The sequence below is a fragment of the Gallus gallus genome, chromosome Z (assembly GCF_016699485.2).
Source record: "Gallus gallus isolate bGalGal1 chromosome Z, bGalGal1.mat.broiler.GRCg7b, whole genome shotgun sequence".
NCBI classification, from domain to species: domain Eukaryota; kingdom Metazoa; phylum Chordata; class Aves; order Galliformes; family Phasianidae; genus Gallus; species Gallus gallus.
Genome location: NC_052572.1, coordinates 61,411,038 through 61,425,586, shown reverse-complemented (window position 1 = coordinate 61,425,586; position 14,549 = coordinate 61,411,038). Strand labels below are relative to the sequence as shown.

The 14,549-nt window shown below is 40.4% G+C and overlaps 1 protein-coding gene across 4 annotated transcripts in view; it reads right to left on the bottom strand.

Annotated features, from left to right (window-relative positions):
* TMEM161B (transmembrane protein 161B) overlaps positions 1-14,051 on the bottom strand; it is a 44,366-nt gene extending 30,315 nt beyond the window's left edge. For 2 of the 4 annotated variants that reach the window (XM_424528.8, XM_004949415.5), the window contains exons 1-3: positions 13,893-14,051; positions 7,217-7,320; positions 2,972-3,052 (exon numbers count right to left, since the gene is read on the bottom strand). In XM_424528.8, coding sequence (XP_424528.4) covers positions 2,972-3,052; positions 7,217-7,320; positions 13,893-13,895 — 188 coding nt within the window. In that variant the 5' untranslated portion in view covers positions 13,896-14,051. Of the gene's footprint in view, positions 1-2,971; positions 3,053-4,883; positions 6,885-7,216; positions 7,321-13,892 lie in introns of those variants that run through there. The other 2 variants (XM_040655961.2, XM_040655962.2) reach the window with 2 other exon arrangements.
* Between the last annotated feature and the right edge of the window lie 498 nt (positions 14,052-14,549).

Below are 14,549 nucleotides of genomic sequence, written 5' to 3'. Positions count from 1 at the left end.
CTGCAGAGCACAACAGATACACAGAGGCTTTAAGAAGAGATGCAGAGAGATTAATTTGCTCCTATCACGTGTGCATAGGTGGAAAGTTTCTTATATGAAGGGAAAGACTAAGACAAACAAAGGCTGATTGTCACATTGCTAGATCCTTCTTGGCTTCTAGTGTTAAGAAATTGGGGATAATCTAAGCCACGTATTACACCTTCTGAAATCTTTTTTTTTTTTTTTTTTTTTTAAACATGAATTTATTCAAGCCCTTTATGAAACACTCTGGGATTTGTTGACCTGTGCAGTGTCCTGGGGCAACTAGTTTCACAATGTGCGTCCCACGTTAAAAAAACCCTGATAACTATCCTACTAACTTAATTCAGCAACTCCGTGTACAACACACTTTACTACTCCCTATCCACACACTGTGCCCATTGCATACATACTTGTATCCTTGCATGGAAGCCTTACTTTTTGCCATCATTATTCCCCCTTTCTAGTTCCACTGAATTATCTACGCCTACTACAACATCTTCCAAATACAGTATAAACAAAAATGTAATATATAACTCGAAACTTTTTTATGCTTCTCAAATTTCTGGTTACAAATAACAGATTTGAACAATGTGGGGTTTTTTTTTGGTTTGTTTGTTTGTTTTTTTTCCCCACAGCAAAGAGACAAAGACCAGAAAGGCTACTTAGAGCAATAAGAGTGTTTTTTTTTATTATTTTTTTCCTCTGGAGCTTTGAAACTATATTAACACTATCATCTTCAAATTCTTTTCCTGGGGTGCATTAAAAGGAGTGTAGCCAGCAGATCAAGGAAGGTGATCCTCCACCTCTACTCTGCCCTGGTCAGGCCTCACCTGCAGTTCTGTATCCAGTTCTGGACTCCCCAGTAGAAAAACGACAAGGATATCCTGGAGAGAGTCCAGCAGCAGAGGGCCACAAAGATGATAAAGGGCCTGGAGCATCTCCCCTGGGAGGAAAGGCTGAGCAAACTGGGTCTGTTCAGCCTTGAGAAAAGACTCAGAGGGGATCTGATTAATGTTTATAAATATCTTAAGTGTGGGAGTCAAAGAGACATGGCCAACCTCTTCTCAGTGGTCTGTGGGGACAGGACAAGGGAAATGGCCATAAACTGAAGCATGGGGAGCTCTGCACCAATATGCAAAGGACCTTCACAGTGATGGGGATGGAGCACAGGAATAGGCTGTCCACAGAGGCTGTGGACTCTCCTTCTCAAGAGATATTCAAGACTGCCTTGGCATCAACCTGTGCAGCCTGTTGTAGAGCATCTGCTTTGAAGGGGGACTGGGCTCAATGATCTCTGGAGGTCCCTTCCAGCTCCTACAATTCTGCGATTCTGTGAAAATAAGCCATACTACAAGCTCAAAACCCCCTGGAGGACTACAATACAACAGTATACTTTGCCAGATTTCAAAACAGCACCTCTGAAATCAGAAAAGGAGAGATGGATTTCTCAAAGAAAGAAGAGCTATTGTGACATGAGCATTAAAAAGAAATTCATTTGACTATGAACATGTTTTTAAAGAGTAAGGTCCTGTTAGTTAACATGTGAGCTGAGAATACAACCAGAAAGAGTCAATAAATACTATTTTTTCATGCAATACTAGTTCTTACTATCACTCAAAGCACAAGATTTTAATGGGCAAACTGAAAAACGAGGAAAAAATCCAAAGCACTACTCAAAAGTGTATCCAGGTCTAAACGAAGGCTTGCCAGTAATACTTTACTACAAACAACTGCCTACAACTATTTTAACTCTATTTTCTTGGTTATGTATTAATGTATTATATCAATCATGTAATACTTAAATGACACAAACAAAATTTGACTGCATAGACACAAAAACACTGCATCATATTTGAAGCATTAAATGTAGCATTTCAATAGTTGAAAAGTGATTTTATGTATATACGTGCCTTCTGATACAGTTTCCTGCTACTTTTCACAGTACATTTTCCAAAGATTGTGAAGTTAAAGCTTACATATCAGTACAAACTAACATGCCATGTTTCTACTGAGCAGTGAGTATGCAATTGCTCTGGTGAAAGTGAACACACGTGATTTGGAAAGCAGAAGATTGGTAACACTAAGAAAATATATTAGCAAAGTAAAATTATTTTGTATAAGGCTCTTGTTAATGGACTTAAACATTTAGTTCTGTCATATAAGTTATTTTACATATAGATATTACTGATTAGAGGAACACATAAACTGTAATGCTATTCACCTTCATGATTGAATGTAGGAATCTTGTTTTCAGCTGAAGTCGTTGGACAGCTACCTCATCACTCCCTGTTTTCTTTCTGCTAGGTTAAACAAGCCAAGCTATTCCAGACAGCTCTTGTAAGAAATGCTGTTTTCTGCATGATCCTAGTAGTCCTTCTGTTCACCTATTCACATCTGAATTTATTTTTCTTGAATATGAGTGAACAGAACTTTTCACAGTAATCACAATAAAGTTCTACACCAGTGCTTTGTGCAAGGGGAGTAATACTTCCACTGGAAGTAACTCACCTAATAAATTCTACTGGCATGTTTCCTTTTTTCAGAGCTGTATAAGAGAATAATGGTTCAGAACAACAATCCTATATTCAAATACACTCAAATCTTGCCTAAAAATGAGGAGCTTCAACCCTACAGAAGATTTGCTTTCCTCAGTCTTCATGAAACGAGTAGATTGATTAAAAAAAATCCCTGTAGCCAAATTATCAATATCACAAACCACATTTAAGGACTGGGAATCATTCACTGCTGCACAATTTGGAAATGTTCAATTCTCTAGTAAAACAAAAGAACACAGTTCAGAACAGAGCTGCGACAACATAAGCATCGCAGTCATATGCAACAAGCAGTTCTAGAGTCACAGAAAAAGACAGAAGTTGGCCAAAGCTGTTATACAGCTCATAAAAAAAAAGGGGGGGGGGGAGGGAGAAAGAAGCTTAAAACAAGTACTTACCTATCTTTTTTGCTCTTCCCTCTTTGCTTCCCTGCAAGAATCCGTAGTTCTTCTTCAGTAGGGTGTTGATACCATCGTAAACTAGGGGAAAAATAAATTGCAAATAATACATCATCAGCACTAGCAATGTAGAATGATTTAAAAAAAAAAACAAAAAAAACATAACTATATATCAACACAGATCTATATATAAACTAAAATAACAGTCATTAGCAACACCTAACAAAATATCCTGCTTGGACTGAACAACAACAGCTGACCTTCAGTTCTTTTCACAGAATCACAGATCACAGAATCATGAATGGCCTGGGTTGGAAGGGACCTCAAGGATCATGAATCTCCAACCACCCTGCCGAGCAGGGCCACCAACCTCCCCATTTACTAGACCAGGTTGCCCAGGGCCCCATCCAACCTGGCCTTGAACACCTCCAGGGACAGGACACCTACAACCTCTCTGGGCAGCCTGTTCCAGCACCTCACCACTCTCCTGGTAAAGAACTTCCCCCAAACGTCCAACTTAAATCTTCCATCTTTCAACTTAAAACCATTCCCCCTTGTCCTGCTGTTATCCACCCTTTCAAAGAGTTTACTCCCTTCTTGTTTATAGGCTCCCTTCAGGTACTGAAAGGCTGCAAGTTTCAGCACAAGTTACTTCCTAGATACCATGAGAAAGTTTTACAGTTACCCCTTCACAACATGCCCTTCACTTCTCAAATCAAGCAACTGTTCCCTAATGTTTTTTTTAAACAGCCAAGATTGTAACATCTGTATTTCTGCCATAAGCAACATCAGTTGATGTTGCTTACAACAGTGATACCTTCAAAACTTACTAGGAAGAGGACAGCAGCTTACAGATAGGTAAACATTAAAACATGTAACAACTGCCTACAAAAATATTTGAATATTCTACTATCTCAGTTATGGATTTTGCACAAGAGTTATTTAAAAAACAAAATTCACTAATTTACGTGTAAACTGTACAATTCTCCACTTTCACACATAAATGCACCATCCATTTACTCATTTATTTAAAAGGCCAGTGGTGGCAAGGAAGTTCTAAAGTGGGAAAAAAAATATGGTTCAGTCTCAGTAATTTCATTCAAATTTCTAAGCAAGAACCTTAGTAGCTCAAGCACGGCCTTTCCTACACAGCAACATTGAGATGCCCTTCAGATTTTGGATGGCTGTCACTCTGATTCTTCTGCTAAGATGTTAAGGCAGAGAAGTCCAACTATAAGCAAAAACATACTTCGAAGATTTATCTGTATTAAGGTACAAGTTTTTTTCTGGAGAAGGCCACTACTTTATGATATAGTTTAATACAAGGTAATACTCAAGAGAGCAGTGGTATCCATAACTATTATTATTACTCGAGTTAGGAAAATCTCATTAAGTAGGACCATCCAAATCTACATCAGCAAATCTGAGATGCTACAGACAAAATTCTGGCTCTGTTTAGCATGCTAGCACAAATCAAGAATACTTAAACCACAACTTGTCCTTCATTACACTACAAAATGTGTTGCAAGTGATTCAAAATTACAACAGAAGTAATAGTATACAGAAGTGGGTTTTTTTTTTGTTTGTTTGTTTGTTTTTAATTTAATAAAGCTTACAGGTCTTCAATTTAAAATCTCAAACAAAAAAAAGTGAACATATTTTCATTAAGTTGGAGTTTGGAAAAAAAAACAAACAAAAAACATTTGCATTTGCTTTAGTGTGTTTAAAACTGAGATTCCACAACTCTGTAGCTTTGATAGTTTACTCTGAAGACCTGCACAAACATGCCCCAGTTAATTTGACTGATTGCCTTTAATGACTGTAGAACAGAATATCACTTCTCTCCTGAAGTGGCTTGGAACTAGGACAAAAGAGGCTGAGAAAAGCAACATTTTGGTAGAGACAGACTTACTAGTTAAAAATGCAAAGGCCTATGAAGATACTCGGGTTGCCAATTCACTGACTTCAATAAATATGAATGTTCATATTCTGTTCAAGTCCTGAAAAAGTTTGTATTCTTTTCAAATATAAGTAAATTGTGTTTCAGTAGTTAAAGATATCCATCCACTCTACAAATGAAAAAACAACTTCTGTCTATTCTAACAACTATTTTCGAAATGTCTATATTTCTTTTTAATGAACTTTGAATGTACACATACGGGCATTCTGAAACCAGCTGGTCACTTGAAGGTTCTGCATTTTCTCATAAAATGTTTACCTTCCCTCCCCTCTAGCAAGGACTATGTCCTGAAGATATTTCAGATTACTTCTTTAGAAAAACCTCCCAAATCTTCCAAAGAAAAACATTTAGGCCAAGTTAACTTAAACAGGCTTTGGTGATCACAGTCTAGTGATCACTATATTGAAAATAATATATTGACAGGAAAGGACGAAGAGGTAGTAACTTTTCCTAGGAAAGCTGGACTTCGCTGCGTGTGTAAAACACACTCCATCCCCCTGCTTACAAAAGTCCATCTAAGAAAACATTTTGCAAATGGACGGTGCTTGGGAAAACAGGTTTACATATGCTTGTCAGATAAACTATTAAAAAAGTATTTTCTTTCTGACATTAACATTCAGATTCTTGTTTTAGTAAAGCTCCTGACTCAATTTTATTTCTGAAACACAGGATTATTCATGGCTCCTTACAAAATGCTAGTATTCAGAGTGTTATTCATAATGACTGAAATTAAAACACACCAGAATAGTTACCTTATAAATAGAATGTTGAAAAGCAACAATGAGATTTTCAAGGTTACTAACATGAAAGGTAATGAGACACTCACTGACCTCAGTGGGAACAGAATTCCAAAGTGCTAGTGCAGAAATTCTGCCTTATGTACTTATCTGTACACGTGTAAAGATTAAAAACAAGAAAGGGTGACCAAAAATATATTTGAACAGCAAATCTTTCGCTGGCACAACATTTGCCTTAGAATATGAATACAGAGACTGAAAATGCCATAAGAATGAAGGACACAGGTATAACAGGTATAATAAAAAAAAATAATTATGAAATGAATAGTAAGACAAATGTTTTAAATACAATACAAAAAGTAGAAGATATCATTTGAAATACGACTAAAACAACACTTTGTTAGTAGCGTACTATAAACAATGAAGATATGAAGTTTCATATTCATAGAAAATTTTCTAGAGCTCACTTACAATATAATATTCTTTTTAGAGAAAAAAAGAGGCCGTCAATACCCTTACAAATGTGGTCAACAGTGAAACTTCTCAAAATAGCTAAGGCTATGATTCCCATTTGCATCATCTGCCCATTGATTACTGTGTTTTCTATTCCACCTCACCACTGTTACTGTGATACTTAACACACATATATTTGTGTTTTAAATGTCACATTAGTGACACTTTTCATTGGCAATCATTTGCAAATTGAAAAGGGAATAACTAAAAAAAAAAAAGAAAGAAAGAAATTTCAAGATATTGAGGGGAAAAAAAGCAGTGGAAAATTACACAAGACTGGTTAAAACTACTGTGGAATATACTATCATTCAAGGAAATGCCTTCAGAAATCAAGGAGCAGAGATGTAGCGTTCTCCAAATTTTAACAATTCCAAAAGACATCATACTACCTCCTAATCATTCAAAGTGTTTTTCTTCCCAGAAGAAAAAACAAAGCATCTCTGTTTCTTTTAGTATTTAAGATACTGATTCATATTCAAAACAGCTGCTGTTGTTAGCTATTATGGATACTTCCACACAGGGAATGCTCCCCTTGCAACACATTATGTCTGTTTGATCTATTATTATGAAGGAATACTACATTGAAATTTATAGTAATCCTGTCCTATTTAGTTCTCAAAAACACCATTTTTAATAAATAACTAAGCACTCTCTTTATGCAAGGCTAATCAGTACAACTGTCATAAACACTGAGGTACTGCAGAGAAAGAAGTCTTTTGGTTCTCAACAGTATTTACCTTAGCTTTTCAATATTAAATTATGTAGCTTGTACCTTTAGTAAGGTAAGAGCTGGAAAACAGCTAGCTTTATGACTAATACAATTAACAGCAACTGCTGTTATCCTTTTACAGCAGCAATGCCTTAATACCTTGAACCTGCAAGTCAGGTGCCACCATGCTGTGAAAAGTTCAAGAATAGCAAGTAGATTAATTACTTTCCAAGACAAAGTAAATTAGTATGTTCTACTGTTTCTACTGTGAAGCATAATTGCTTTACCACATTCACAAACCATGTATCAACAGTGTCTTATCTTACCTGCCACTACAGAGAAGCCAACGAGCAAGAGAATAGTGAGGTATGATCTTCTGTATGACACTAGCCATTACCATGGTAACCACCAACTGTACACCTATCACACCCTGTAGAGGAATAAGTTAACAAGAAGTCAGTATGTGCTTTTAAAATCTGCTGAAGTACCTTTTTGTTTGTTCCCATATTTTAAAAACACCCTCACATAACAGGGATAATATTTTTTTATTTTTTAACCTAGAAGGTAAAAACCCCATGCTGTATCTGTGTTCAGGAAATCCCCTGGAACCTGCAATAGCCAACTACATCCTTTACCAAAAGAAAAAGGCAGCACAAGGCCAGCAGCATCAGCACCCTGCCAGCTCCCAGCAGAGTGCCTTAGCTCAACAGGTTGGGATGTGGCACTCCACAAGATATTGCACTATACAATTAAATCACTCATCACAATCTTGCTCTTTGTGGTCTCTTTCTCTTTGACATGATTTAACACCTGACAACCTCCAAATTCACCGTAGTTTGCCATTTAAAACATCCATCTCTTGAAATTTCAGCCTTCTGTTAATACAGAGTATTTGCTCCTTACTGCACTAATGGCAGAGATGGTAAAGCGAAGATGCACAATAACGAGTGTAATTTATATACTGTATTAAGTTCTTATCTTTTTTTCCTTACAAAAACTTCTTGTTAAAATATATCAGAAATTGTGCTGTCAATTCTGCTTTTGCAAAAACTTGCAGTCCAATCAAATCCAATAGGTGATGTCCAGTACCATCCTTAATGATTTAAAAATACCAAGATCGCATAAATTTCCGTTTTCCATTTGTACTCACTTAAAATGAATGTTACCAGACAGCTCATAATGAAGTTTTAATTATCTCTTAAGAGTACTTGTTACATCTTTATAACTTGAAATAACATGTTTCTTCAGCTGTTCAGGCCTGAAACTTATAAATAGAAGGGAGAACACATTTTTACTCTATCTGATAGCAAAAAGATAAGGGGGATTGATTTTAAACTAAAAGAGGGGAGATTTAGACTAGATCTTACGGGAATTTTCTTTTTCCTCCGAGGGCAGTGAGGCCCTGGCACAGCTGCCCAGAGAAGCGGGGCGTACTCCACCCCTGGATGCACTGAGGGCCAGGTTGGATGGGGCCTGGGGTAGTCTCAGATGGGGGGGAGCAGCACTCCCCACTGCAGGGGATTGGAACTGGGTGGACTTTAAGGTCCCTTCCAACCGAAACCATTCTGTGATCAAAGTTTCTCCAGTGCTCTTCCACAACCGCTTCTGCCTTCTTGAAATTTCAACTGCTTCCTTAAATTGCTGCCATCAATTCTTTGACATACCTCAAAAGACCAGGGATCACTGCAATAACTTTTTTTGCAAGGAGCCAATAATAGCACAAATTGTGGTATGTCCACTAATAACATACTATGTGGAAAACACAACATTTTGCTAACACTTACCTGTATATATTTATGCACTACTTATTTATATGTATATTAATACATCTAAGTATGTATTAATAATTTTATAATAAATAATATATAATTAATATTTATATAAATATTATTTAAAGATAAATAATTATTAATCAATACAATACTCTGGAAAAAATATACACCATCCCAAGTTATCTTAAATTACGGAATTACTTTTCCCCACAGAAAACCACAAGACAGAGGGATTGTTTAAATTCAGGTTCTGCCTAAATCAAATCTCTCACATGCTTTTAAGTCTTCCCATTACCACTACTATTAGTTTAGCTACTCATTTCAAGAATACTAAGGCAGATTAGGTGCTGGTTCCAACCAATATCTTCTGCTTTACTTGACATACTCTAAATTAGCAGACATGGCTCAGAATTTAAAAATCTATCCCTACTTAATCGAATATGACTTGTTTAAAGGGGAAGACATTAAAGGACGAAGATCCTTTACAAGACAAAATCTTCTGCAAGAAACAATGAGCACAAACTGGAACACAGGATGTTCTGTCTGAAGAGCAGGAAGCCACTTCTGTGCTGTGCAAGTGACAGACTAAACAAACATTAGAGACAGAAGTCAGTACCTCACAGATCAGAGAGACACTTCTGTCCATCTGTGTACAGCTGAAAATCCTTCAGCACCAAGGTACGACTGTGAAAGACCATTAAATCAGTTTCTATGCAAAACAGGAGCTGGCTAGTAACCCCATGGTTAATGCCGAGAGCAAGACAGAACAACCAGACAGTGACTACAATGCCTAATAAGTTGCAGGCTTGTGTTTCCATTACAGAGGAAGATCTTTGGTCAGAGGTCTTTCAATATCTTGATCACTCAATTCCAGGACCTTGAAGTACTTATAGCATCATTACTTCTGTTTGTGCTACAAAGAACATATTTTATAAGAAAGCTTTGAATAAAACATAATAAAGAATTCCTAAGTAGTCTCAAATGGAAGTGTTTGCAGTTACATTAAAGGATAAGACAGACACACTCCTAAAATCTTTAAAAATGACAGGCCCAAAAGGCACTATGGTAAGTTTGAACAAAGTGCAACCTAGATTTTGGCCTTCACAGTCTATATCTCTAGAGCTACGTAATTAGAGACATTGCTACTGATAAACAGGAGAACAAAAAGTAAGAATAACTAAGTACGATAAAGCTTCCATACTCTTACCTACAAATGATGTGTGCTTATAACACAAACACAGCTACCTCATAATATTAACAGAAAATACAAACACTGTTAAAAGTACTTCCTAGAGTATATTTTTATATTTACAGAACATGCAAAGCAAGAATAACCAAGGTTAATAGTTCTATCAAAGATAAGACTTCAGCCCCCACATTTTGACCTTGCACAAGGTTATTCTCCCACTCTGACCGTACCACGTCAAGTTTTTTCCCTTGTTCTATCACATACATCCATGCTACTAATATTCAGTATGTAGGTTTACTTGGGGCTTCAAAACTACTTGGTCTATAACAACCTCTGTAAGAACCACCAACTCCCCCTCCCCCCCCTCCACTTAGCCTCCACCACAATTGCAGCATGAAGGCCATGATTTGAAGCTAGCAGTTGCATGCACTGGGATTACTTGGAATAGCACACCAGCCAAACAACTACATGCTTGAGAGAACAGATAGGAGAACACAGCTTCACGTTCAGAAATACAATGCCAGCCACTTATTTCTGAAGCAACAATTCTTGTAAAAACAACAGTTTGTTTTACAGAACAAATGATGCATCAAGTGGCACGAAGAATACACAAGGAATTCACAACTATCACCAACTGCTCACCTCCATGTGCCACTTCTGCCTCGGCCAGTGCCTTTCCCCAGCTTCAAAGAAGGGTCATAAACTGGTAGACAGGAGTCAGAAGCTGCATGACTCCCTTTGCATCGAGGTGTGTTGTTTAAAAATCAAACTACAATCTTGTCAGCCAACATCATTTTATCCTCCGTGAAACAAGAAACAAGAGTGCTCCCTAACCACCACAATTACAGAATTAGGGATTATTAGGAAAATAAAACTATTGTTGTAGAAGTCTCATGACTGGAACCAAACCACTTTTAAAGTCACAGAATTACCATTACTACTGAAGTAATCAATAGATAACGTGCCTCAGGCAGAAAATCAGTACATATTCAATGTAGTATTAAATTACAAAGCAAAACCAGTTCAGAGAACTGATCTACAGCAACAGAGAAAAAGAAGGTACAAGATTATGTTAAAAGATTTTTAAAATCTACCATACCTATATTTACCTAATTGACACGTTAACTGTGGAGGCTCTCACCCTCCCAGACATTAACTAATTTTATAGAAGGCTTTGCCATTGCAAGAATCATTCAAAACCATCAAATAAGAAGTGAAAAACATCTAGTGCCTCTGCAGTACAGCCTAAACACTACGGCAGTATTGAGATGTTTGCACAGAATTGTGAACATAATGAGCGTTACAGCCAGAAAGATCAGCCCTGACAGTCACAGCTAAGAGTTGTACAGCCAGTCAGTTGTTGCAACAACAGTTTGTGAGCCTACTGATACAATATAAATTGTACATTTCATTCTGCCACTGAGTCAGAACTGGAGAATGCAGCTTTCACATAGTCTACAGGTAGAAAACCAAAGACTGTATTTTCATGTGACTTAGAATCCTTGCTTGTCATTCCGTAACATTTGTTGATACAGTCAGCAACTATCAAGGAAAAGTGGAAATGATTTCTCAAGCCTATCAGGAAGCATTTAATGGATAGCACCCCAGAGTGCTGAGAGAGTTGGCAGATGTGGTTGCCAAGCCACTCTCCATCATCCTTTGGCAGTCCTGGCTAACCGGGGATGTCCCAGCAGACTGGAGACTGGCAAATGTGACATCCATCTTCAAAAAGGGCCGGAAAGATAATCCTGGTAGCTACAGACCTATCAGTTTCACCTCAGTGCCCGGGAAGGTTATGAAGCAAATAATCTAAAGAGCCATCACAGATCAATTAAAGGTCAACCAGGGAATCAGACGCAGTCAGCATGTGTTCATGAACTGTGGATCCTGTTTGACAAACCTGACTTCATTCTATGACACGCTGACCCGCTTACTGAATGAAGGTAAGGCTGTCAATGTGGTCTACCTGGACATCATTAAAGCCTTTGACACTGTACCCCACAACGTCCTCTTGGAGAAGCTGGCTGCCCACGGTTTGGATGGGTGTACAGTGCTGGGTGAAACACTGGCTGGACAGCTGGGCCCAAAAAGTTGTGGTCAATGGAGTGAAATCCAGTTGGCAGCCAGTCACAAGCGGTGTCCCCCAGGGCTCGGTACTGGGGCCACTTCTATTTAACATCTTTATTAATGATCTTGATGACGGGATTGAGTGCACCCTCAGTACGTTTTCATATGACACCAAGTTGGGAGGGAGTGCTGGACCTGCCAGGGGAGAAAGGCACTACATAGGGACAGATCCAGAGGGACTGGATCAATGGGCCAAAGTAAACCATATGAGTATCAATAGGGCCAAGTGCTGAGTCCTGCATTTTGGTCACAACCTCAAGCAACCCTACAGGCTTGCAGACGACTAGCCGGAAAGCTGCCTGATGGAAAGGGCCCTTGGTGTACTGATGGACAGTTGGCTGAATATGAGCCAGCAGTGTGCCCAGGTGGCCAAGAAGGCCAATGGCATCCTGGCTTCTATCAGGAATGGTGTGGGGAGCAGGACCAGGGAAGTCATCCTGCCCCTGTACTCGGTCCCGGTGAGGCCCCACCTCGAATACTGTGTTGAATTTTGGGCACCTCAGTTCAGAAAGCACATGGAGGTGCTGGAGTAGGTCCAAAGAAGGGCAACGAGGCTTGTGAAAGGCTTGGGGAATATGCCCTACAAGGAGCAAATGAAGGAACTGGGGCTGTTTAGTCTGGGGAAGAGGAGGCTGAGGGGAGACCTTATTGCTCTCTTCCAATACCTGAAAGGAGACTGCAGGGAGAACGGGGTTGGTCTCTTCTCACTCGTGACAGGATGAGGGGAAATGGCCTCAAGTTGTGCCAGGGGAGCTCTAGGTTGGATATCAGGAAAAACTTCTTTACAGAGAGGGTTGTTAAACACTGGAATAGGCTCCCCACGGAGGTGGTTGAGTCATCATCCCTGAGTGTGTTTAAAAACCATTTGGATGTGGTGCTCAGGGACATGATTTAGCGGAGGGTCATTAGAGTTAGGGTAGTATGGTTAGATTGTGGATGGACTTGATGATCTTTAAAGTTTTTTCTAACCTGACAAATTCTATGATTCTGTGATTCTAATGGTATTCAAATAAGGGTCTCATTGAAAGGAAAACCTGTATTTGTTTAGAGTCAATATTCTACCCTCATATTCTACCTTAGGGAAATATGTAGGGAAAAGGAATGAAAATAAAGAGAAGGAGGAAGAGGCACAGTGGGGAAGAAAACAACAAAGCTCCTTTCAAGTTCCAAGAGGTACATAATCAAGGAACAGATAATTAGAATCAGCTTGTTAAAAATTTCAGTGTTAGAAGAGTTTAGCATCTGATTTCACCCAAAGCACAACTTCAAAGCGGAGATGCTAAGTAAGATCTCCAGCACTTGGACAAATGTTGTCATTAAGATTATGTAGTGACATTTATACCAATATAGAAGAATGTGCACCAATGGGACATACAGAGTACGCATTTATACCAAAAATCATATATCACTGTGGTGCCCAATCATACGTAGAATATGTATTTTGAAAGCAGACCCACTGAACTCAGATAACTCAGGTATGTTGTATTGTAATTAAGCGCAAATATAGGGCCCACCCCATCTCTACAGAACAGAGATGCAGTCACCGAACACTCACACCTCTACAATTCAGTCTACAGACACCCACGCTGTCTGTATCACTACCACTAACTACCCCAACCAGGCTTTGTTCTGCTGCTGCTTTCCATCGAAGCTCATTTCCCGTGTATTACCCCACGTGCTACGTCTGAACTGAGTTAGAAGATGCAACCCGAAGCGGGATTTGTCCATAAACCTAGCGTTCCAGCATGCTGCCCCACACACACCACAGCCCCGTCCAACCTCAGGGCACTGAAAAAAGAGGCAGCGTTAAAACCGACTGAAGCGTTCAGCAAAAGTTTGCAGGTAAATCCCAGGTTACACAAAGTTCCTCCCTCCCGCCCTCCCCCCGGCGCTGCGACCCGCCGCACCGCTCACCATGCTGCTCCAGCCGGCGCCGCCCGCCGCTCCAGCCGCCCGCCCCGACCCCGCTCGCAGCGCATAAATCCGCCGCCCGGCCCCGCTCTGCCCGGCCCCGCTCCGCTCCGCTCCGCCGCGGCGGCCCAGCGCCCGCCAGGCCCCGCGCCGGCTGCCGACAGCCGAGGTCACGCAACGGCCCCGCCGGCGCCAGGCCCCACCGAGCTGCCCGAAGGAACGCCTGAGTGAAAGTGCGAACGGAGAGAAGAGGCCGAGCCGCAGAAGCGGCCGCGCGCTTCGTGTCCGGCTCCCGCCGAACACAGAGATGGAAAAGGCAGGCTGAAGCGCCCGGCGAGGAGCAGCGCCGCCCAGCCGCCGACTCCCGGCCCGGCAGGCACGGCACGGGCTCCCAACGCCGCGCAGAGCACCACCACAACGCCTCCGGCACCGGCAGGGACGGGCCGAGGAGTGCGCGTGTGCCGCTTTCGCGCATGCGCTTTACTCGCTGCGCGAGGCGGGCCGTCTGCTGCCATAAAGCGCACGCGCGCGGCACGGAACGTAGCGGTGAATTGCACGGGGGAGGCGCCGGGACACTCCGGCCTATCAAGGCGGCGGTGCATTGGGCGTGTGTGTGAAGGGCGAAAAGCCTGGAAAGATGGACACTGGGAACAGCACGTG